This window comes from Acanthochromis polyacanthus, chromosome 11 (genome assembly GCF_021347895.1).
Source record: "Acanthochromis polyacanthus isolate Apoly-LR-REF ecotype Palm Island chromosome 11, KAUST_Apoly_ChrSc, whole genome shotgun sequence".
Classification (NCBI taxonomy): Eukaryota; Metazoa; Chordata; class Actinopteri; family Pomacentridae; genus Acanthochromis; species Acanthochromis polyacanthus.
This window is the reverse complement of record NC_067123.1, coordinates 9268782-9292846: the sequence shown is the minus strand read 5'-3', so window position 1 is coordinate 9292846 and position 24065 is coordinate 9268782. Positions and strand designations below refer to the sequence as shown.

At 39.4% G+C, this 24065-nt stretch overlaps 2 protein-coding genes across 3 annotated transcripts; both read left to right on the top strand.

Annotated features, from left to right (window-relative positions):
- The first annotated feature begins 251 nt into the window (after positions 1-251).
- Positions 252-6957, top strand: tapbp.1 (TAP binding protein (tapasin), tandem duplicate 1). The gene is made up of 8 exons (XM_022222178.2): positions 252-621; positions 1813-2019; positions 3001-3249; positions 3375-3734; positions 3897-4220; positions 5589-5690; positions 5935-5963; positions 6092-6957. The coding sequence occupies exons 1-8, from the start codon at positions 561-563 to the stop codon at positions 6101-6103; spliced, it is 1344 nt and encodes a 447-aa protein (XP_022077870.2). The 5' UTR covers positions 252-560; the 3' UTR covers positions 6104-6957.
- Positions 6958-8273: 1316 nt separating this feature from the next.
- Positions 8274-22647, top strand: daxx (death-domain associated protein). Of its 2 annotated transcripts, none has more exons than XM_022222530.2 (11): positions 8274-8603; positions 9681-9947; positions 10529-10978; positions 11384-11515; positions 11658-11774; positions 12227-12458; positions 13722-13882; positions 14348-14495; positions 15320-15845; positions 17982-18117; positions 20367-22647. In XM_022222530.2, the coding sequence occupies exons 2-11, from the start codon at positions 9702-9704 to the stop codon at positions 20424-20426; spliced, it is 2208 nt and encodes a 735-aa protein (XP_022078222.2). In that variant the 5' UTR covers positions 8274-8603; positions 9681-9701; the 3' UTR covers positions 20427-22647. The 2 variants fall into 2 exon arrangements, with proteins under 2 accessions (XP_022078222.2, XP_022078223.2); XM_022222531.2 differs by having other exon boundaries at positions 8274-8613.
- The last annotated feature ends 1418 nt before the right edge of the window (positions 22648-24065 follow it).

Here is a 24065-nt window from a genome sequence, read left to right as displayed (position 1 = left end):
GGAGAACTTCTGGAGGTGACAGCTCTCAGAGTTGGTACTTCTTACTATAATGTATATTTTCAGCATTAAAGGATGCACATAAAGCAGCTGTAGAAACACTCTGACCAACCACAGCTATGGTACAACTCAATTGAACGACAATTTTTAATACACTAAAGGAACAAATGAAGCACGCACGTTTGTGGGGAACTCACCCAAATCAAGAGCTGTAGGGTTATTGTTTGGCAGAGGGCGCCATCTAGCGGTGATATTGGAGAACTACTACAACTCATGTACACTGAAAACTATTCCAAACTGCGTGTTTTTACGTTCTGGTAAAATAGGTTGGCTTTGGAGTCTGCAGTCACCTTTATTTTGCAGATACAAGTGTCAGACAGATGTCTGATAGTGAAATATTTTCTTTTGACCTCATTTTGTCTCATTCCTGAGCAACTGTATGTGAAAGTGAAACCAAACTGAGCCCCGGATTTGCAGGGGAAAACCAGTCACGTAAACCGTCTTTAGTCCGAGCGACAACAGCAGAGGAGAGCAGCTTGACAGCAAATCGGACACGAACAGTCATGACGAACTTTTCTACAATTTATAAACTGTCCGTGGTGGCCCTCACATGCGTTTTCAAAGGTAGGCTTGTTATGCTAATATTCACTCTGCTGCTCCGGTGTAATAGACGGCAATGCATACAGTGTATATAATGTTATCGATGTTAATATGAACTGAGAGCTTTTGCATATACAGAAGAATAGCACATAATTTCACTAAATTCCAAATCTAGCAAAATACGAGGTTTAAGTTTCCAAAACAGAGCTCGTTCTTTAGCATTTTAACTTCGGGCTGTTAAATTGTAGTAATGTCTGTCTACCGGGAGCTACGTCTATGCCGAATTTACCATAAAGTTCAGATATACTGTAAACACTTGTTATTTGACGTTTGAACCGTTTAAAAATGTGTCTGTAACACGGATGACCTTAAAGTGACATTTAGTTAAACAGAGTTTGGTGCGAAGCGTCATCTAGTGGAGAAAACCCGTTACTGCAACCAAGCAGTTTCACCTTCATTTTAGTTTACAGAAAACAATTGAGATGACCAAGATAATGAAATAAGCATATGTAGCATATGCAGGATTTTTTGAGGAAAAAATATTTTACCCAATCAGTAATTTTTTTAAAGAGATGGAAACTGTTAAGAGAAAAGTGAACCATAAAAAGAGAATCACAGTTTTAACATTTATCAGAATCAGACTCGGTAAACAGCATACAAAGAATTTGGATTCAGCTATTGGTGTCACCCTAGGAACAAGGAAAGAGAATAATAAAATAATCATAGAAAGACAAAGAGAAAAAAATAATAGTCATAAAAATAAAATAAAGATAAAGAAGTATAACCAGGTATTTACACATATGAAAAGAATATATAAACACAGTATTGCAGAAAATGATATTTGCTACAGTGATAATGCAGTGCAAAAATCAGAGAATACTGTTCCTAGTGCAAAAATATTTTATATTTAACTGTCAAGATGTAACTCCTGCAGGGCTTTATGTAACATGTTACACTGAATGCTGCATCATAAATGCCTCTATATTTTGCTTTTCCCAGCATATTAACCTCTGCTGCTGCTTTTTTAGAAGAGCATAAGTCAGTTCATCCAGTATTAGACTCTGGAAGGACACTGTACACACGAGCAAAATAAAGATTCTTTGGAAATTTTTGGGAAAATGCTTCACTGGGATGTAATGTCAGAACCTAATGCAATCTTACTGTTTTACTCACGTTTTCCAGTGCTTTTTAAATTAATTGCTGGTTTTTTCTTAGTTCTGCTGGTTGAAGCTTCGACCAGCAGCTGTCCAGTGTTGGAGTGCTGGTTTGTGCAGGAGAAGGCGGGTCGAGGAGGAGGTTTGACTGGAGCTACGACCCAGGAAAAATCCCTGCTTCACATCCAAACAGACGCACAGAGCCACGATGCAGCGTCCCAGAAAACTCCAGCCGACATCAACCCCGACAGAGTCTACTTTGTTACCGGTTTGTTCAAAATGACCCTCTGTGTGCATTGTGCTTTCTGTTTGTGTGAGATTTGTGTTTACACACAACAGGGTGGGTCTATGTTCTTACTGTGTTGTTGTTGTTGTTGTGAGTGAGTATACAATCAGTGTGGAAAAACTGTCAGTATACAAAGTTAGAGGGTTTTAGTAAATGGTAAAAAGGTTTCTTCCCTGTTAAAAGGGTGTTTTTCCTTGCCACTGTCGCCTTTGGGCTTGCTCTGGGGGTCAGGCATATGGGTTCTGTAAAGCGTCTTGAGACGATTTGACTGTAATTGACGCTATATAAATAAAATTGAATTGAATTGAATTAAAATACAATCCTACTTACAAAAAGAAGGGCTGTTTTCAGGTCATTATTATGCATGAAGATGCTTCTCACCTGATCTTAAACAGCTCTTTTGCGGGCGTTAAATTTATGATTATTATTATTGTTATTATTTTAAATCTAAGACATCTGCAAAGGTAAGGCTAGCTGAAGAATAGTCTTCCTTAGTAGGGTAAAATTAATTTCATATAGCTTGTACATTTTTAGCTTTTTCATTATGGACTTCCCACAAAAAAAACAACAGCCATGCGTCGTTTTGCCTGATAGTTAGACTGTATTGACAGTTTGTGTAACTGTTGCTGAATAAATCAGAAATTTCTGGTGTACAAATCTAAACTATGCATTCTGTGCAGATTTTACATTTTCTTTCTGCATTTTTACAGAGTGAATCTTTGACCATAACATCTCTATGTGCATTTTTTTTAATAGTAATTATTCTAGAATATTGTAGAAGCCCTCTATAATATATTATTTTGAAAAACACAAAAAAACATACTGTGATTTCCATTTTCTTCTTAAGGATGTCACATATTTATCTCTACACCTTCCGAACATTACGATGAAGCTAGTGAGCATCTGAGAACTTCTGCTACCATGAAGATGCTTTTGTTTCAAATCTGACTCCTGTTTTCTCAGACCCGGCTGCCACTCTGTGCCACCACTCTCTCAACCCTCCCAGAGGCTCCATCAAGAAGCCCCAGTGTGAGATCAACCCCTTCCTGCCGCAGCCCTCCAGCCTCACATGGGTAGCCTCGCTCACAGACTCTGCCCTCAGCCCCATATACCTGGATGCTGAGTGGTTTTCATCCGCCTTTCAGGGCCTCAATGAACAGCTGGGCATTTCCACTATCACGCGTGCACCCACAGGCAGTAAAGAACACAATGGTAATTATTTATGACAGAGAAGGCCAGCCGCAAGTGTCACTCAACACATTTAGAGTGTTTGCAATTAAAGTACTCACAATCAGAAAGGTTTGCTGTATCTCAGTCATACATCTCTGTCTCCTCAGTGATCCTGAGTGTTACCAGTAAAACACTCTCAGTTAAGTCCAGACTCGGGGAACCTGTGCTGCTGGACTGCGGTTTCTGGGCCGACCCTTCCTCGCCTCTGTCTGGGTCTGGTTTCGCTGTGGAGTGGCGATACCAGTTCAGAGGCAACGGACGAGTTGTTGTGGCTTACGACGGCAAGAGAGACCGTCTGGCTGATACTCAAGAGGAAGGAGCTACGCTGGACTTCGACGGTTTGCACAAGAAAGGAAATGCATCCTTGATACTGCAGGAGGCTAAAGTACATCACTCTGGGACGTATATCTGCTCAGTGTATCTGCCGTACCTCCTGGCTCAGGTGGCGGTGGACCTTGAGATTGTAGGTGAGGGAAAAAAATTCTACGTAAGATGCATTACTTGTGTATCTTCTTTCAAAAAATTGTCATAACTGTAATAAGCTTTTTAACAAACCAGATTTTATTTAGAGGAATAGTTTCATTAATAACTCTCTTTTGTCTTTCCTCTCGTGTTGCTCTTCTACCCAGAACCTCCGTCCCTGTCCATCCACCCCTCCCCTCTGCCTCTCGCTGTTCCAGGTCAGACTTTGAACATCTTGTGTGAAGCGTCTGGCTTCGCCCCGCTCTCCCTGGATTTGAGCTGGGAGTTTAAAGGTGCTGATGGGAAGTCCAGACCCTTGGGATCAGGCAGTGTAACGGGCCACAGGCAGACCTGGGACGGCACCTACAGCCAGAGCACCCGGCTGGAACTGGACACGTCTAAGCTGGACCTGGGCACAGGAGGGGAGATCAGCTGTGTGGCTGTCCATCCAGGAGGCACCCGACGGGCCAGTACAACCCTCAATGTCATCGGTAATGTGAAGCACTCCAGCTGTTTGTTGAAGGCACTTATCAAACCTTTTTGGCACTGATAGAAAAACTGCATTTTAAACATGATTAGGCTATGAAAATTTGAGAAATCTGCATTATTATAGCAGCAAAGGCTATAGTGCAAACATTTACCAATATTAGAGGAAAAATATGAACAGACAAAAAATATACACAAGTACTTGTTCAGTTTGTCCAAAGTCCTCTGGATGTCTAAATAACAGTATTGCAAATACAAGAGGCATTGCACAGATTCTTTCATGAGTAGAAATACTGATAGAGAACTATTAATATAAGTAAATAAAACATGACATTAAAGATGAATTACAGATGAGACACACAGTCATAGAACTGATGCTGTCATACTAAAACAGATATTGTTATTCTGACTCACTGCAGCTTAAAGTTGCAATTTGTCACCATTACTCACTGTTGCACAGAAAGAATCCATTTTTCAGTGAGCCTCACAACTATAAACACCACAGAACACAAACTTACCGACACCACTTCAGAAAATAGAAGAGAAAAAGATGCACTGTGGTTCATTTTAGGCCACGATCAGTGCGGCTTATGTTCGAAAAAGAAGCAACTATAAGAATCCCAATTTGAAATAGAAACTCTAGTGTCAGTGCTGTGATAGTGACAAAGAAAACCTGCCTATATTTATAAGTCAGCAGGTTTTGTTACTTACTGATCAGTTTTATACCCTCCCAAGTTCTTCTTCGCCTCCTCTGACATCAAGGCCCCCTATTTTTTGCCAGTTTGAGTTTTCACAGATACTCATTTTTTGTCTTAACTATAAATCCAGCCTTCGTTTTCTTGTGAGATTTTGTACCTGTTGGCAGACAGACCTGCAAAATTTAAACGACACTTACAGGGAACCAACACGCTAAACGCTGATCTTGTCATTATTCTGTAGCTGTTACAGTGTGCAGTCAGTATTTGCTTCATAATGATAAGTCAAAGCAAAAATCCTCTGTACTGCAACCATAAATATTGGCCTTTAGGTTTGTATTACACCTAAATTAGGAATATTTTTGGATATTTTTGACTGATTAAGTCTCTAGCTGTACCTGGTTGATGGTAATATGCAATTAGGCACTTTCTTTCAGATCATATTGCCCCTAAATTGAACACTTTGCAATTTAATGGTGTTGGCCAATAAAAACCTACACATATTCTGTCTTTTTACAAATTAAATTTTAAATGTGATGACATTATTTTAGAAACACCTGCTGGATGTGAAGGCTCTGGTGAAATATGGAAACCTATGTTTGAATGTTGACCAAAAAGAAATGCCAGAAGTCTGATAAAACAGAAATCAATTAATACTTGATTTTTTATTCTTTTCAGGATTCAGTACTCCCTCCATTGAGGACTCGATGGCGATGGTCGGTGTGGCACTAGTGCTTTATGGGCTGATCAAGTTTGCTTCATGGACCTTCAGCAGCTCAGGTAGCACAAATGGGAAACAAAAAACAGAAAAACATTTATTTTTCTGACACTGATAACAATGATTCTTAATTTGTTTCATCTTTTACAGATATTTAATCATTTGAAGTTGCAAAAAGTACTGTCACCATTTGAATATAATAAACAGAACTCTTACTGAAATACATTTTCAAGTAAAATATTAATTAACTGATTACATTTTTTCATTTTTGTGCCTGACTTTTCTCTTTTATGTCACTCTGTGTAGGCTCAGATGAGACTGGTCAACAAGATAAGGTACATTTACTTTTCTGACTACTAAGACACCAAATTATGAACATCTTTACATACTATCTATTTGATCACACTTAAGCTGTTATGTGGTGTTTCCTCTCTGTAATAACTTTGCCCTTCTTCCCTCACAGAAAGAGAAGTAAAGATGAACGAAGACAACTGACTGGCAGAGGGATAACAACCAACTAAACCTGTTTCAAATCTTGGATATTACTTGTAGAGTGGCTGACCAGATGTTTATGCAAATGATTATATCTCTTTTTTTACAGTTAAAATGGTGGGAAATCTGAATAAACTTTACATTTTTTTCACAGAAGCTAATATTCCGAGTCAGCTTAAAGTCAGCTAAATTCTGGGTCAGCTTGTGTTTTCAGGCTTTTTAAATTTTGCAATAGACATGTTATTGTCAGGAGTTAAGATTTTTTTTCCTGTAAAGGTTTTCTGCTTTGTGTAAATATGTGTGTTGTAATAATTCTTTATTTTTTCTCTTTGAAGTGATCTAGCTTTTTACAATATTGGCCTCCCTCTGTTTACTTGCAATATGTTGTCAGAAACACTGGAAAAAAGCCAGAAACTGAAAAGAAAATATAATATGATGAAGTATCAGCTACAATTTGGAGATAAAATGCTGAACACTGTTTATATTCCAGAAACTTTAACTTTCTGAGGGACCAGAGCTGAGTTCTTATGTGTTGTTTTAATGAGGACGCTAAAATTTATATTCGACTAAAATGTCCAAACCCACACGCTCAATCATATTTTTGTAAACACTGATAATCTAATGTAAGTGCAACACATACATTCTCACGTTGTTGCTACATGTGTGTTCGTCTTTATTGCTCAATGCTCTGAATAATGCCAGCATGAAACTTAACATGTGAAGGAAATGGTACAACCAGAGCAGATTACTGTGCAGCAGGGAATATTCAGCGCTTGCATCTGAAATAACTGAATTCTGCATTTGAAGTGGAATAAAAACATTTGTTGAAACATGCTACCTCCATTTCCTTTTTGTAAATAAATCTTGTACCACATTATATTAGTTGTCTTAGGCTGCTGGATATGAAAGTAGTGACCAATGGCTCTTGTAACAAAGTGATCACAGCTGTAAAAACATGCTTTTATTACAAAGTGTGAACCTTAGTGAACACACAGCTTTGCTTTTGAGTTTAATTAATAGTACTATATACACTTTATGTGGGATTGACAAATAATTATATGAATTAATATATAAATTATTTTAATGATACGTATAGCATAGTCAGACCCAGGCACTGGTCCAATATCAATGAAACCTTTATTGTCATTGCACGCTTTCATATACAATATGCAGTTGTCGGTAGTTGTGCAGTTGTAGGACCATGCTTCTAAGACCCTTTTATTGTCACAGCATCATCTACTGAGCACAGGAAGTGCTAACACATGCAACTTATGGTTTTAAAGGTTTATTCCACACAAAATCGTACTTTCTGTCCAAGTTTTTTTTCAAGATTCAAGACCTTTATTTATCACAAACATAATAATACTTAGGCCTATATATGCTTATAATTTTAAAAGTTTATTCCGCTGAAATTGTATTTTCTGTCCAATTACTTAGAGTTTTAAAGATTTATTCCACACAAAACACTACTTTCTATCCTAGTGCCTAAAGAGCATTTTCTGTTCTGGCAGCTTAAAAGGTTAGTTCCCCTCGAGCAACGCTTTATAATGAACAAATTATGGTTTTAAAGCTTCAGTTCACCCAAAACAGTACTTTCTGCCCATTTAATTAATTCAAATAGTATTTTGTAACTGACAATTTTTGTTTTTGTTTGTGTTTTTTACCAGTGTCTGTGAGCTAGAAAAGCTAGCTTCCCTTTGGACTAAACAAGTGGTTGCCATGTCATCCCACCAGAAAGACTTAATTTAAAAAAAACAAACAAACAAGGGTTATAGAAACGTAGTTATGTCCTCTTCTGCAGACACACCTACTCCATTGGCCTGTTATTTATTGTTTACTTCCATTTATTCCTATACTTTGTCTGGATTAGAGGATTAGAACAAATTTAGATGGAATTTATAACATTATCTCCTTTCGAGGTACCTTCTCATATTTATTTCTGCTGTCGTTTTATTATTTATCTATTTATTTATTTTGCTTATTTTGTTAAGACGTGAACTGGAACTGGCGTTAAATGAATCGGTTCATGCAATTTGCATATGTAGTCCAGTCTTTAAAAAAACGTCTAAAATGCTTCGCAAAACTCGTCAGTAGCAAGTCGACCAATGGTCAACAACGTTACTGATCATGACGCATTTTTCGACCAATCAGAAACAATGATGCTAGACGGACTTTAGCGGGTACATTTAGTAGCTCGTCTACAACGTAGCTAAACCGACGAACGTTGTTTTAGTAAACAGACCGTCTGTGGGGTTAAAAACAAGATCTTACATACTTTCTAGGATTTATTTGCCTGGTTGGCCGCGTAGTAAAAACAGAATGCGGGCTTGTCTTTTGATTTATTGTTTTTCTTACTTAGAAAAGTCACAATGCTAACTAGTTAGCTAATGCTAATGTTGCTAACTTACAGAGAATTCTTATCTTACACCGCGGTGGATCGTCTTCTTGCTTTATTGTCAAGATAAGCAGCTCATAAACAAGAGGTCGGTACATGTGAGTGTATCATATTGTGTTCAAATGTTTCATTTTTAACATTGGATGTAATGTACGATGTCATCAAGCTATGATCATTGTTTAGTTTCACTAACAGTTCAACTATACGGAATTGGGTCTGTCTCTTTGCTTGATTTCTTATGTTACAGTTAGCGTAATATCTATGTGTTCACGAAGCATAAAATTTACTAGAACACGATGTTACTCTGTGTGTGTGGGTTTCTGTAGAACACTAGTTTTGCCTCTACGCTTGTTTTCATAATTGATGACTACTCTGTCAACTGGTTAATGGTGGACAATTCATGAAAATGTTGTTTCCAAAACAACGTAAGCTGGGGAGTTTACATTTCTTTCAAACCCCATAAGATTGAATTGTTGTGCCAAAAAGCCATCGTCTGCCAAAAACGTGCTGTTTATGTAAGTTTCCACCTGATTGTATCTGGTAAAACATTCTTAACATGCAAATACACGGAACTACATATCCATGGTGATAGCAAAGGTGTGTGTTTGTGAAATTCGTAACGTTTGTAACTGAATAATTGTGACCAAAGAAACGTTTGTGTTTTATAATGTTCTCAGGCATGGCAGTTATGATCTTAGACAATATTACGGTATTGTTTCTGATGTTTAGGCTGTATGTGTTTGTCTGATATGTCTAATATCCTTGTTTGTATTTGGAAACTGCATTGTAAATAACATTATTTCTGGATAAATTGTATGTATGAAATGTAGAAATACTCGAGACACATTTTTGTTGCTGGTTCTTCAAGTTTTTGTCAGATGATTTCTAGTCTACAGTCAGTTCAAAGTCCTGTAAATTTCGGCCAAACATCATTTATGAAATGAAAGTATTACATTTTATTTTCATTTTGCAGCCACAGAAGGCATTATGTCATTGTTTACGTCCGTCGAACTTCCTGTGGATTTAAATAATCAGAACTATAGCTCCACCTCAGTACCCTCAAGCTTGCCATCATGTGCTCTCATCAGGCAACAGGAGATAGATTGTATGACATCTTGTACTTTCAGTTTCTCTGATAAATCTGTCTATTTGTCTTTCCTGAAAGCGGACACAAACAACATTTTGGATGGCGGTGGCTCCAGCCTCTTTGGCAGATAAGATCATCATCCTTAATGATGATGATGATGAAGATGAAGAGAGTCCTCAACCCTCCTGTCCTGCCTCCACCTCATCTTCTGGTCGTCACACCAAAAAGGTGTCGCCTCTCAAAGCTTTGCAACCGGTGCCCACACACATTACCCAGTCACCTTTTGCCTCAGCGAAGAAGGATGCTCATGTTCTGCAGGCGGAGAATCACAAGTTGTTCACTGAGGTGAGCTTACGCTGCTTTAAGCTGTCTAGATGAATACACAATCCAAAGTGTATTAGCATTTGATTTGATGCTGTTAATATTCTACTCTAGTGATACTATGTTAAGTGGAAGTTAATGACACATCCCATTTTTGAAGCAGACTTAGAGCAATCTTTAAACACAGTTTCTATCCCCCAAAGTTTCTGTAGATGTACAAAGGACCATTCTAACTTTGGACAGTAGTTGTTAGACCAGCAAAACTGTACTTGCCGTATGTTGAAATCGAATGTAAAATGCTAAAATCACATAATAGGTGGGATATGTGTCCTTGTGGTTTGTTCTACCTCTCTCATCCTTCCTCAGGCTCCTTACCAGTTTCCCTCTGTGCTGATGATTTAAGATAAGATAATCCTTCATTACTCCCCAGGTCAGGGGAAATTTCCAGTGTTACACCTGCAAAAATCTTTCAGAGCAGCACTAACCATATGTACAGTAAAGATAATAATTATAATAACAATAATATATTATAGAATATTTATCAGTCATGCTTTTTCTCAGCCGGGTCTCATCTTTTCTGTTGTTCTTCTTTTCCTTCTGTCCAGTTTGTTGAACACTGCTCAGGTCCAACGAAGGACTGCCCTGAGGTCTTGACGTTTCTCCAAACCAAGCATGCCAAGGCCTGCCCAGACTATCTGTCGTCTGTGGAGTTCAGGAACACGCTGGGCCGATGTTTGACTCGCGCTCAGGCCAACCTCTCTAAAACATTCGTATACATCAATGAACTGTGCACTGTGCTCAGGCAGCATGCCACCAAGAAGAGGCAGACCCTCACCAAGGTTGAGCCTAGTCCCTCTACCTCAGCATCAAGTACTCTGCAGCCTACCTCTCTTATGGCCAAAAGTAAAGACAAGACGAAAGGTAAGATGGGTGAAAAGGCAAAAGGGCAGGAAGTGGCAGCAGAAGAAGAACAACCTTCCACCTCAGGGCTGCAAGAGGACAATAGACAGGATCAAGAAGAAGAGAAAAAAGCAAAGAGAGCATCCAGGAAACAGGTTAGTGTGGATTAGACGTGACAAATATCACTTTTTGCTGACAGTAAACTTTAAATAGTTCTCATGGGGATTCTTGTCATTAATAGTTTTTCGTGTACGGCACTTTTAAAAAGTTGCTTCAGTGTTTTATGAAGTGCTTTTTGTAAAACTCATATTAGAGAGTAAAACAGATAAATGAACATACATAAGGGTTGTCAGTAAATATACATTAATTAAATGGGAAATAGAGGTGTAATCAGTGAATATAGAAGATGTAGAAAGTTGTTGTTTTGTTCTTGTATCCCTCAGATATAACTTGTGTAAATATACGCACAATAAGGCTTATATGCCTCTTGAAACTTAGGCTCAGAAGTCTCTGTAGGACAGCTGCCCTTAACCTTTCTGTCTTTTCTTAATGTCTTCTAGATAGCGTACCTGGAGAACCTGCTGAAGGTGTACAACGATGAGATCTACCGTCTGCAGCAGGCTGAGCTGAGCATAGACGACCTGGCAGCAGAAGATTCTTTATACATTCAGGAGCACAAGCTTAAACGCAAAGTGAGGGCAGAGTTTGATTCTCCACTGGTTATAAATAGGGCTGCAGTTACCGATTAAAGATGGAAAAAAGAAAGTATTCTAACAGACTGTGTGACAGCTAGTCTGACTTCTGCCCCTGTTCTTCTTCTTTTTTCTTTTTCAGATGATGAAAATCTATGAAAAGCTGTGTGAACTAAAGGGCTGCAACACGCTAACAGGCCGAGTCATTGAGCAGAGAATCACCTACAGGAGCACTCGTTATCCTGAGATCAACAAGAAGGTGAGCTGCCTGTTGTGGCTTTAAATGTTTTTAGAAGGGATTTTCAACAACAACGAGCTGTGTAAAACTTATTTTACCTGGAATTTGCTTCAAATCTTGACCTCGGCTGTGTGCAGGTCTGACGGTTTCAAACAGATCACAGTATGCTAATACGATATTTAGAGTGTAAAAACATGTCAGTAAATCTACAGTTGCAGAACTCACTATTATGACTATCAGCAGGACTTGATGTTGCTGGAAATTATTTCTTTTGAAGGTTTTCAAAACCATTTGGAGCACAGTGAAAAAACACAAAATGCCAAAGTGTAAAAGTATTTCAGACAATTAATCGAAGATATAACCCTGTGCTGGGATATAGACTGTTTTTCGTGAAGCTCTTCCATTTGTTAGAACTGCTTTTTTATGTTGGTGAGTTAGGCCTCTGATTCCGTACCCGTCCTCCCTCCTGTCAGATCGAGCGTTTCATCAACAGACCAGAGGCACAGACCAACCCTCCAGACTACCAAGACATCCTCCAGCAGGTGTTGCGTGCCAACGAGCGCCACAATCTGTGCTTAAGCAGAAAACAGTTGACTCAGATCGCCCAGGAGGCCTTCAGAGAAACCGGGAGCCGCATGCAGGAGCGACGGCAACTGGACCTGGCGTACAACTTCGGCTCACACCTCACTGACAAATACAAGGCTGGTAAGACTTTGGACGGGAAAGAAACTCTACTGGCTCATGTGGTGGGCTACGCTTTCCTCAATGCAGTTTCTACTGAAGGTTTCTATCTACCCTAAAATGCCTGATTTCGGGGTGCCCAGATAGCTTGGCTGGCTGAGAAGGCGACACATAAACAGGGGCTGTAGTCCCTGACGCAGCGGTCATGGGTTCTAGTCCAACCCATGGTCATTTACTGCATGTCATTCCCCATGTTTCTTGTCTCTCACGCTCCACTTTCCTATGTAATAAAGGCAAAAAGTCTAAAAAAAAAGCCTGATTTGCTTAAAATTAGTAGTATGAGAAATGAATTATTTTCATATTTGTTTCTGAAATTATTTTCAAACCTAAAGTGTGCTTTTCAGTTTCTCAGTACAGCTCTTACACGTTCCAGAGTCATTTTCTGTCCCTTTTTTAACAAATTCTGAACGTTGTGAGGTAGTACTTTGTGAATGAGTAAAGTATTTATAGGCTTAAGCTCTACCGTGTCTCTTAATTTGATAAAAGTTTCCAGAAGGCACCATTGATCAGAGAAAATTCTGATTTATTTTGTTTTCTTTCTCTCTCTGCCTTCATCCACACCTTATTTAACTCTTAATCATTTCCATCTTCCCGCATGACACTGAGAAAATAATCAGGGATGAGAATTTTCCGCGGATCCGCGGAATTCCGCGGATTTTATCATTGCCAGGGTCATTCTTGTGAATCGTCTAAATTCGAGGAGAAAATTTTTTTGGGGGGTGAGGTATGTTTATGGTCGGCGAGTCGTAATATCGAACGGCTGCTAAAATCCACCGTGCTGAATGCTAGCTGCCACTCAGTGAGAGCAGTCATGTACAGTACTGTAATCGAATCACCATGAAGTGTAGAGTCCAGGGATGGGAATTGTCCGCGGATCCGCCGATTTCATTTCAAGTTTGAACATTTTATTGTCGCTGATACTCCCGCGAGATGGTAACGACGTTAACGATAGCTTGTTAACAACGATTGTAAACGGCCCAGTGATTGGAAGTCGCTGCGCCGCCGCCGCACGCATATTCCCCCGTCCCCCGTCAACAACTTTCCGCTGGAATCAGAACTTGCTGATCCCATCCCTGAATATTTGGCACAACAGTCATTCGTTTTTTTTGCTGTTTTTGCATTTTGCTTTTTCTTTGTGTTCTTACTCCATCAGCTATGCCTTCATTCACCCTCATTGTTCCCACACTTTCTCTTGTCTCTCCTTTTGTCCTTCGCTTCCCTCTACAGCCAGTGACCCGGCTCTGTCCAACCCTTCACTGCAACAGAAGCTGCGGTCCAACAGAGAGATGGCCTTATCCCGCCTGGAGGAGGTCATCACCAAGTACGCTGTCAAACAAGAGGACGCCGAGGAGCAAGAAAGGAGCAAACGACTGGAGAAAGACAAAGAGGTAAAGGTCGCTTCCATGTTCAAAAGATTGAAAGAAGCATTCAAAAGAGATTCTTCTTCTCTTGAATTTTTAACATCTCCTGGAGGTAAAATATCAATAAAGTTGAACACAAAATGTCTCACTTGCTACACATCTGTTTGTCAATACCCTATGATTTACCAGTGTAGCTAAGCGGCTGCACATAGAAGCCTCTGGCAGGTACAACGCTGCAGCAATTCAGAAAGTGTGTGACAATAAAATAGTGAAATAAAGCGTTCTAATGTCAGATTTACTCATGTTGAGGTCATATCATTTTATCTGCATGAGCTGTTTTCTATGAGCAGAGCCTTTTAAATATCAATTTGCCGTTGAGGAAAACAAATTTAGTTTCACTTCATGCAGAAAATTTTGCCTGATTTTATTTTAAATTATAGGACTTCAATATAACTTCTATTTTTCTATTGTGCTTGATTTTTGTAATTGAAGAAATCAGGAAAGGAGCCGGAAACTAAAGAGGAGAATGGAGTGGAAGAAGAAGAAGAAGAGGAGGATGATGATGATGAAGACGAAGATGAATCATCAGACCCAGACATAGAGGAGGAGATCCAGGCCAGCAGTCAGCAGGACGGAGCAGGTTAGAGCACAGATGTTGATTCAGGCAGGTTTGATAGTTTTGCTGTCACTGTGAGCCTTTGTTATGAGGTTACAGCTCAGAAATCTCTCAGTAAATGCTGATATGTTGGTGAAAAGAAGAAAGTATCAGCAGCTCTTTAGCTGAACGGCCCAGCTCTGTCAATCTGAAATGACGTCATGCATTAACCTCCCTGTTTCTGTGGGACTTTCCTCTGAAGCTCTGAAGAGAACAGAACTGGTTTGGGGTAAAGTGCAAGACATTTGTAAGAAAAGCATAGAGGTCCTTTTTCATTTTCACTCACTCAAGAATAAATTAGAAGTGGCAGAGGGTTCTTACTCAAATCGAGATTCCAAAAATCAGAATCTTATTGTGACCATGTGCAGCCATACCATGCTGCAGCACAAAATGGTCTCATTGTCTCATCTCATTATCATCCTGCTTCAGGGGAAACATTCCTCTGACCTGTTTTTACTTCTTTAAATCAGTCGTCCTGGTCAGCTCTGAGCCACAGGTGCAGCAATGGTGTCCTCTCAAAATAGTGACTGAGGTGTTATTTTGGTGAAACATTTCTTGCAGGGTAGCAAACTGTCATTCAAATGTCTGAGTCACAGAAAAGAAAACTTACAGGGTTACATTAATCTGTGATCCAAATCCCTGGCAAAATGTGAACTTTTCAGTGTTTGCAGCCTAGAGATAGTGATTGTTGTTTCTGCAGGTAGCTAATGCTTGAAGCACTCAGCCAGAGACAGACTTACAGCTGCAGCTTACATCTGGTGATTCAGACTAGAAAAGATTGAAGTAAATGAATTCACTTCTTTCTGTAGATGATGATGAGGAAGACAACAGCGTGGAGGCAGAGGGAGCGCGTGAGAACGCCAACAAGGAGGATCAGACCGATGACCAGACGGGAAGCATTTCTGCAGGCGAGGAAGAGCCGGTCACAAGTGGACTCAGTCCTGTTTCTGATGAATCCAAGTCCCAAGCCTCTCCACTGTCTGACATCCCGTCCTCCAGAGACAGTCCCAGCCAATCAGAGCCCACAGTAACTGACAAGCAGAGGCCCTTCCTGTCTAATGGGGACCTCACAGCGTTACAGGAGCCGGTGGATTCCTCCGATCATGTTTTGGGCACGCTGGTGAGCACCAGCAAAGTCTCTGAGGACCCAAAAGACGTCTCGACAGCAACCAATGGGAAGCCTTTACCACCGTCACCAGTAGCTGTAGAAAACTGTGACACCAACGGCGGATCGCCACCGCCGAGCCCCAGAATTACAAGGAGCCGGAAGAGGAAGAGGGAGGAGATCACATCAGGGAACGGCGATAATTCTAAGCACATAATCATCCATGACAGGTAAGGCCGATTAGTGATGGATTCTGACTGCAGGATATGGAGAAAATATCACATACTGTTTATGTGTTAGATACTGGGAGATTAATAGTAACACTAATGAGGACTTAGTGGAAAAAGTTTTCAGACGCCCCATACGTTTGTGAAATGTTGGAGTCTTCAAGTACAGTTTAGTACAATCACAGCCGTAATACTAAACAAATCCTAAAAAAGCCAGTAAAAACATAAAGTTGATCAGTTTTATTAAAGTAAGAAAACTTGAGTGTTGTAAACAATAAAAAAATCATTTATTTTTGTTTGTGTCTGTCTAATGCAGCCACACCTTTTGAAACACAAAAAAATCTTATCCACAAATATTTCATGTTAATATTTGAGATTGTGTCAAATTTTAATTGTATCCAAAACCTTTTTTCCACCACAGTATTTCTGAAAGTGGGTCTGAATATGCTGCAGTACACTTTACAAATGTATAGATTGGTGGATTTTTGCAGCTTTTTCTTGATGAAAATCTGCTTGAAATATTTTTCATTTCATAGGTTTGACAGAAAACAGAAAGCTGGAGCTCATATAGTTTTATAGAGACTTTCAAAATGTGTAGCATTGTCTCATAATAGATGAAGTATGAGCAGCGCTGACAGGAGAACGGAGGAAATGAGGAAACAGGATTTCATGCTGCTTTTACACAATCAGTAAGTTGAGGGGCTTGTTTCTTGATGAGGAGTAAATGTTGAGCTTTTAAACAAGATGAGCTCAAGCTTTTGGAAACATAATTTGAATGAATTCAGGCTTTTGCCTACATTTGAATAAAACAACCAAATTACATGAAGGAAGTCTGGTGTGTGAGGCTTGAATTCAGGCTCAGACTTCCATGGAAATGACTTAAACTTTAGATTAATGCTGTCTGCCAGTGAAGCCACTTCAGTTTATTTTTATTTAGTTGAAAATCACCGAAAGCATTCTGTCTGAACAGCAACCAGCCAGAACACTGTTTATTCACAGGAGAAAAACACTCAAATAACTAGAATGTTTGTTCTTTTCAGCTCTTTTTATTCGATTCTGCCCTCATTAATTCTGAACTTCAAAGTCAAGAAATGGCAAAAGCAAATTGTAAATTCCACCATCGAGCTATTTGAAATGTCTTTGATCCACAGAACTCCAATCAGTTTTCTAGACATTTCCTGCTGCTGTCACATTTTTACTCAGTGTGGCCTCAAAATAAAGTCGTGCACCTCAGTGGAAACAGCATGACAATGGCTAGAAAGGGCGAGAACTTAAAAATGTCACACTTGTAATGTCATAAATCACTTTTAAAAAAAGAACAAGGACAGTAAGTTCTTTGATTATTTATTTGACAAACAATTCTAAATATCTGGAAATGATCATGAACATTTTCCTCAGCACAAAACATGCGTCTCTACATGCTATAGATATTTTACAGCCTTCATTTCAGCTGCAAGTTTCCTTAATTCTTGTCATGTGACTGTTGGTCAGCTGAGGCACTGATGGAGACACATTTGCATCGAGGAGTGCTGGAGTCTGGTTGGAGGAAACGGTTAACTTTTGGGCTCTTAATTTGTTCCCATGCGTGTCTCCTCTCTGCTCTGTATGAACACTGTCTGCAGTTCAGCTCCAAATGTCTTTAATTTTGTCATTGGACTGTTGGTGGCAGCTGAACCAGTAATAAGCTTCACAATGAAGAGCACAGAGTGATAATTTTCTTTGTTTGGTTCAGAGCAAACAGTGTTTTCAAAATCTGAAGGTTTTAACTTTGGTTTGGATCATTTTCCAGCAGAGCAGCACGTCATAGATGTGTAGTTCAACGACAGTTAGAAAGTTAAAAGCTAACACTTCTCTCTTGTTTTCTCAGTTTCTGATTCTGATAATGACAGAATTTCTCAGATTTTTTATGTAATATGTGCCCCACCTTTGAATCTCACTGCAGGTTTTCAGGTTCAGAGGGTTAACACTGTTATTTGTTGCCCTTTAAAATTTGAATTTTTCACAATAAATGGCTAGATTACTTTAATAGGAAAGTTATTGGTGCATTTGTTACATTCCCCGTGTTTTTGTTGATTTGCTTTAATTTCTTTATTCTCTCCCTGATGACTCCTCCTCCATCCCTGCGTCCTCCATCCACAGTGAGGGCGATACTCCTCTGGACATGGCTGTGTTCAGCAGCAGTCCTCTGCAGCAGGCCGAGTCCACCAGAGCTGAAACTCCAACCCTGGACCTGGTCAGCAGCTCCCAGTCGACGCCGCCTCCCAAGAAAAACAAGGTCAGTGAAGAATAGCTGTTAAAGGAGAGCTCAGGATGTAAGTTACTGATCACAGTGAGGATCGTACATACAAGGCTTGGAGTTTAGATGTTTAGATCATGACTTTATAATGACTTCAGATAGAAACAAACCGATACAATGTTGAGGCTTGATCTCGATTTTTTTTATATTTAAGAAACTCAAACAAATGAACTGTTATTCCTGTTTGTCCTCTGTTCCATTTATAAGACAAGGAGCAGACAGTGTATGATAAAAAACATGTAACACAGTAGCTTTAATGACTGAGCTGTTGTGAATCCACTACAGTCAGTTTATTAAAAAACAACCAAGACTGGAGATTCACCAAGACTTTTACCGTAACCTATTTAATTTTTATTATTTTTTTAAAAGTCAAACAAAAAAAAGTCACAGTGAGGTGTTGTAGTTAACCGACAGGACTCAGTTTCATTTCCCTACAGTCCACTGTGACTTCTGTCTTTTCATGACAACGACAAAACCACCAGGACCAACAGTGACACAAGCATGGACAGGAGTCGCCTACATTTCTGGTTCTTCTACATTCTTTAGACACTGGCAGCAGCTCATCAGCAGCACTAATGCAGCAGCAGGTTTGGCCCTCATACAGGTCACATAGACAGCATTAGATTGTGATTTTTCTCAAGTAGACAAGTTTAGAATTTCTCAAGCATTGATTTTCACCAAAACAAAGTCACATCTGGTGTTCCTGTTGATGCCAAAATGATGTTTTCTGCACCAGGTCCTCCTCCTCTACCCCAGTTAAATGACAAAGACAGCTCAGAAATTTATTCCAGAAATATAAAATAGAAAATACTAAACCTCACAGATTTTTTTGCACCTGTTAAACTTTTAGAATAAATTTAAAAATGGCAATGAATCCTGATTGGTGGGCTGCACGATGGATCGGTGGTTAGCACTGCCGCCTCACAGCTAGAAGATCCTCAGTTCACGTCCCAACCTGTGCCTGGGATCTTTCTGCATGGAGTTTGCATGTTCTCCCTGTGCATGTGTGGGTTTTCTGTGGGTTCTTCAGCTTCCTCCCACAGTCCAAAAACATGCTGAGGTTAATTAATGACTCTATGTTGTACGTACGCTACCATTCAAAAGTTTGAGTCACTTAGAAATGTCCTTATTTTTGAAAGAAAAGCATTTTTTTTTAATAAAGATAACATCAAATTAATCAGAAATCCAGTTTAGACATTGTTAATGTGGTAAATGACTACCATATTTTCCGCACCATAAGGCGCATCGGATTGTAAGGCGCAGTCTCGATTACGGGTTTATTTCTGTACTTAAGCCAAATATAAGGTGCACCGTATTATTGGGCGCATGCTAAAACAAGGAAACGGAAGCAAAACAGTGAGTTTGGTTGAACTTTATTCTACTACGTATTTAAAAATACACACATTATTTTTTGATCAATCTTTTGTCACAAATCCATCAAAGTCCTCTTCTTCTGTATCTGAATTGAACAGCTGGGCAATTTCAACATCAAACATGCCGGGTTCCCTCTCGTCATTGTCGGAGTCAGTCTCGTTGCTGGGTGGCTGTTCAGCAATGATGCCGGCTTTCGCGAAAGCTCAGACAGTAGTCAGTACTGTATGTAGCTTTATGTAATTTTCGCTAATAGGTTTATCGCTGCCAGTGTGTGTAGTGTACGTATTACGTCCCTATGTCGACGGGAAATGGTCCGACAGTCAGATTTTGGAACTCAGTGCACACATAAGACGCACCGGGTTAAAAGGCACACCATCGATTTTTGAGAAAATTAAAGGCTTTTAAGTGCGCCTTATTGTGCAGAAAATACAGTATTTTAGCTGGAAATGACTGATTTTTACTGAATATCTCCATAGGGGTACAGAGGAACATTTCCAGCAACCATCACTCCTGTGTTCTAATGCTACATTGTGTTAGCTAATGGTGCTGCAAGCTTAATCAATGATTAGAAAACCCTTGCGCAGTTATGTTAGCACATGAATAAAAGTGTGAAAACAGCATGAAATTGTCTGGGTGACCCCAAACTTTTGAACAGTAGTTTAAGTGTGAATATGATTGTTTGTCTGTATATGTAGCCCTGTGATAAACTGGTGATCTGTCCAGGGTGTTACTGTCTTCACCCTTAGTCAGCTGGGATAGACTCCATCCCCTGCGACCTTACAGAGGATTAAGCGGTGTACAAATAACTGATGGATCCCGGTTGGTTTTGTAACCGTGCTGCTGTTTGTTTCCAGGTCAACGTTGCGACCCAGTGTGACCCTGATGAGATCATCGTCCTGTCAGACTCAGAGTGACCTTTCACCTCTGGATTCTCCCACAAGCACGCATTTCCAAAGAGCACCCTTGTCTACTGGCTCGTGTGTGGAGGACAAAGCTGAATGTTTTTCTGCTTACACTGCCCCTTCAAGTTCTGACGAAATGTTCACAGCTGTGGAAAACCAGGAAGCTGTGAAGTTCATAGCTTTGTTCACTTAATTAAAAAAACACTGAATGATCACCGGACAGCTGCTTTATAACGGACTTCTATAAAATAATAACCTGACAGTTTTTGGAAAGCCAGCTCAAACAGGAAGCTGTTTCTGTTCTTGTCTTGCCTCTGCTGTGTGAATCACAGAATCCAGTTTGCATTTATCTCCATGCAGGGAAACAGTCGGCTGACGTTGACCGCAGCCGTCATTCAACTCTATGGTGCAGTGAGACTCCACTGAGGCACAATCTGTTAGCGCTTCTCACCTCCAGCTGGTAGAAGCACGAAAATGAGTTTTTTGCCTAAAATACTTTGTCCTTTTTCTTTTTGAACCCTGAACTCTCGTCGTGTGTTTTAGGTCAAAATCAGTGCCTGACAGTTAGACCTGAGCAGTGGAGCACAGAGAGCTTTTGTTTCATGGGAACTCGACTGGCGAAGGCTCCGTTAGCTCTGCCAGTCTGTTTACATTTTAATATTTCAATTTAGTTGGGTTTTTTCCCCCACAAAGGGCAGGGAAGGAATAGCCTGAAACACAATTTTGAGGTGACGATGTTTTATCTGCTGTTTTATTTATGATGTTATGAGTGAGTGAGCTGTGCGGTGCTTTGTTAGCGAGATGTCTGGACTTCAGCAGCGATAATGGGAAAACATTGATGATTTAAAATGTTTCCTTTTATGTTTCCTCTCCAAACTTTTCTTCTGTTTAAGATGTAAGTTAAGTAGGTTAGTTTGTGTGGCTGCTGCAGCCTCAGCGAACCGTTTTCTGAGAGCTTTAGGTGCAGATGTTTGAAGGATAAGGCCAGCAGTAGTTTAGATTTTTCTCCTTGACAACAAACCCAACGAAAAGACCAAAGCTGTCAATGAACCAACAAGTGATGCTTGATCTTCTTCCTCGTGACCTTTGAATTCTCCTAGCAGGTTGGACTAATGGCATTAATTAGTTTGCAATGAGCCGGTAGACCAAAAAGCTCACTGGAATTCAGTCATTTTCTCCCCATCAGATGTCTTCTGTTGAGGTCAGCTGTTGTCAGAGAACCATTAAAAACATCAGTGAGCCACGCTTTGGAGCTGACAAACATGTTTCCTTCTGGTCTTGGACACACTGCAGCTACAAACTCCACGAAATGCAAATTAATCTGCTTCTGAAAACAGTCACAAAACAAATGTAATGTTTGCTCTGTTCTGAGTAATGTCTGCTAGAAACCACAGCAGCAGCTGTTGTCAGGAACAGTGGAAGTCCTCATTGGGCTCAGGGCTGAAAACAGAGGAACACACAGGAAGTACAGACGAACATTTTTTGGTTGTCATTGAGAATAATACAGACCAGCTTTATCTTTTAAAGCACGGACATGTTTCCTCACAACAAGCAGCCAACGAAGTGAAGCTAAACATCTCCTTCAACACGTCTGAAAAAGCGTTAACTCTGATAAATCCTACCTGCCCTTCTGCCCAGCCCAGATAAAAACATTATCTGAAAAGTCCTGTGATTTACAGAATAATAAAAGAAGCTAATTCAGCTTCATTCTGACACTAATATTTTTCGGTGTCGGTGCAGCTTTTCAAACAATGTAGCCGTCAGAATTCAAAATTCTCCTTCCTTGTTATATTTAAGATGAAGTTTTTCTTTATTTCTGGTCATAGTTTTATTCCACGTCAGACAGCGTTGCACTGAATATCTCCAGCATTCGATGATGAGGTGTTTTGTGGCTGGTTAGTACGGAGTCCTTCCTTAAAATAGAAGTGTGTAACAGAGCACTGCAGTGGTGATGGGTGTTTTCTATCTGTTACCCTGATTAAAAAAAAAAATCTCAGTTTTCTGCTATTCCTTTCTGAATTCCATTTTTTTTCTTAAATTTTACCTCCCAGGTGAAATGATATTTTGGGGTAAAAGCTCTTTTCAGAGTTGCTAAAACAAAGACTTGGAATGTAGTCGTCTTCGCTACAATCTATTTTATGCAGAGGAGTGATCCATCATTCACTGTGAATTATTTTTGTTTTCTTTTTCATTTTTGATATTGAAATAAAATAAATACATTTTGTTAAATAAAGCCTTCGTGGTGCTCATTTGCATTTTTTCATTGTTCTTGAACTTTATGTTAAATACATTTTTTTAACATGTGAAAGAAATCTGTGTCTGTTCTGCAAAGAGTGCAGGGGAGTTTTTACTCAGTGTAAGTTTTTTCAACAGACTATCCTCAGCTGCTTCATGAACTCACAAATCGCTCCACTCACATACAGCAGATCCGGCTTCATGTACTCTTCTATATGAATGTTCCTGGTTAGCTCTCTGTGGTGACAGTATGAGTTGAGATGTTGGGCCAGAAAAGGTTAATTTGGTGCGTTTGCAGCTGTTTTGCACTGTTACTTTATTAGTGATGAACAGCATTATTGTCACTGCAGCGTCTGAATACTGAGATAATTAAACCACCATTTATAAAAAATTAAATCCAAGCAGGTTATTTGCCACATTCAAGCTAAGATTTATTTCCACACTGAGGTTGGTAAAATATTTCCAGCTACTTCCTAATTCAAATCACATCAGCTAATATTTTCTGAACTTTCCCATAGTTTCCTTAACTTTGGAGGTGAGTTTTAGGGCTATAGGGTTTAATGGTGTCTGAGACGGTAAATAAAACAATATATAACTGTGCAGGGCAGAAACACAGAGCCTATTAGAAGTATTCACCCTACTTGGAAGCTTACTTCTTTTCATTTCTTTTCAACATTGAATCATGGTTAATTTAGTTGGGCTTGTTTTGAACAAGAATTACAAAAAAGACACCAATTTCATGTCAAAGTGAACGTGTTTCAAGTAATGCAGCATAAAGACACCTCTATCTTGTGATTAAATGACTACTTTGTAGAAGTCCGTGCTCTCTTTGACAAGATGGAAGCCTAAACAATGTTCAGAGCTTTATTTGTATTGTTCATTCAGTATATTGAACCTCTGAGCTCTGATCCAGATCATATGTTGTTTGAGTCACACGGTGTGAAGATTTAAGCTGCTGAAGCCAAATGCAGAGTTTAGTAATTAGTGCTGAGCTGGGAGAGAACATTCCTTGTAATTTAATGCTAATATTTGTCTTTTTTTCGCTACTACAGTTCAACTTGCATGTCCTACATTAGTAATAAGTTTAAAAAAAACACAAAAAGCAACAACCTGGAGATAATTTTGTGATACTTTCACTCAGAAGTTCGCGGCTGAAAATATACATTCTTAAACGTCATTTTCATTAACTATACAGAGTTGTAAAAATTATCTTTTCCTTATTTCCCTTTTCTCTGCTGAAAAAGCTATTCAGTATTTCTGTATTTATAATTGCGTGTTTTACTGCCATCTTGTGGACACATTGTGAAACTGCAGCATAAAGGTAGCTATAATAACATCCAGACGTACTTTTGGTAGTAATTTTTAAAAATGAAATGCTTATGCTGAACATACGAAATTACGTTTGTTACTGACGAA

Excerpts from the sequence above, each read along its gene's own strand:
- daxx (XM_022222530.2), top strand. The coding sequence starts at position 9,702 with ATGGCGGTGGCTCCAGCCTCTTTGGCAGATAAGATCATCATCCTTAAT. Across the intron at positions 13,883-14,347 it reads GACTGGAGAAAGACAAAGAG|AAATCAGGAAAGGAGCCGGA; the intron begins GTAAAGGTCGCT and ends TTGTAATTGAAG. Across the intron at positions 15,846-17,981 it reads CACATAATCATCCATGACAG|TGAGGGCGATACTCCTCTGG; the intron begins GTAAGGCCGATT and ends CTCCATCCACAG.
- tapbp.1 (XM_022222178.2), top strand. The coding sequence starts at position 561 with ATGACGAACTTTTCTACAATTTATAAACTGTCCGTGGTGGCCCTCACA. Across the intron at positions 622-1,812 it reads CCTCACATGCGTTTTCAAAG|TTCTGCTGGTTGAAGCTTCG; the intron begins GTAGGCTTGTTA and ends GTTTTTTCTTAG. Across the intron at positions 5,691-5,934 it reads ATGGACCTTCAGCAGCTCAG|GCTCAGATGAGACTGGTCAA; the intron begins GTAGCACAAATG and ends CACTCTGTGTAG.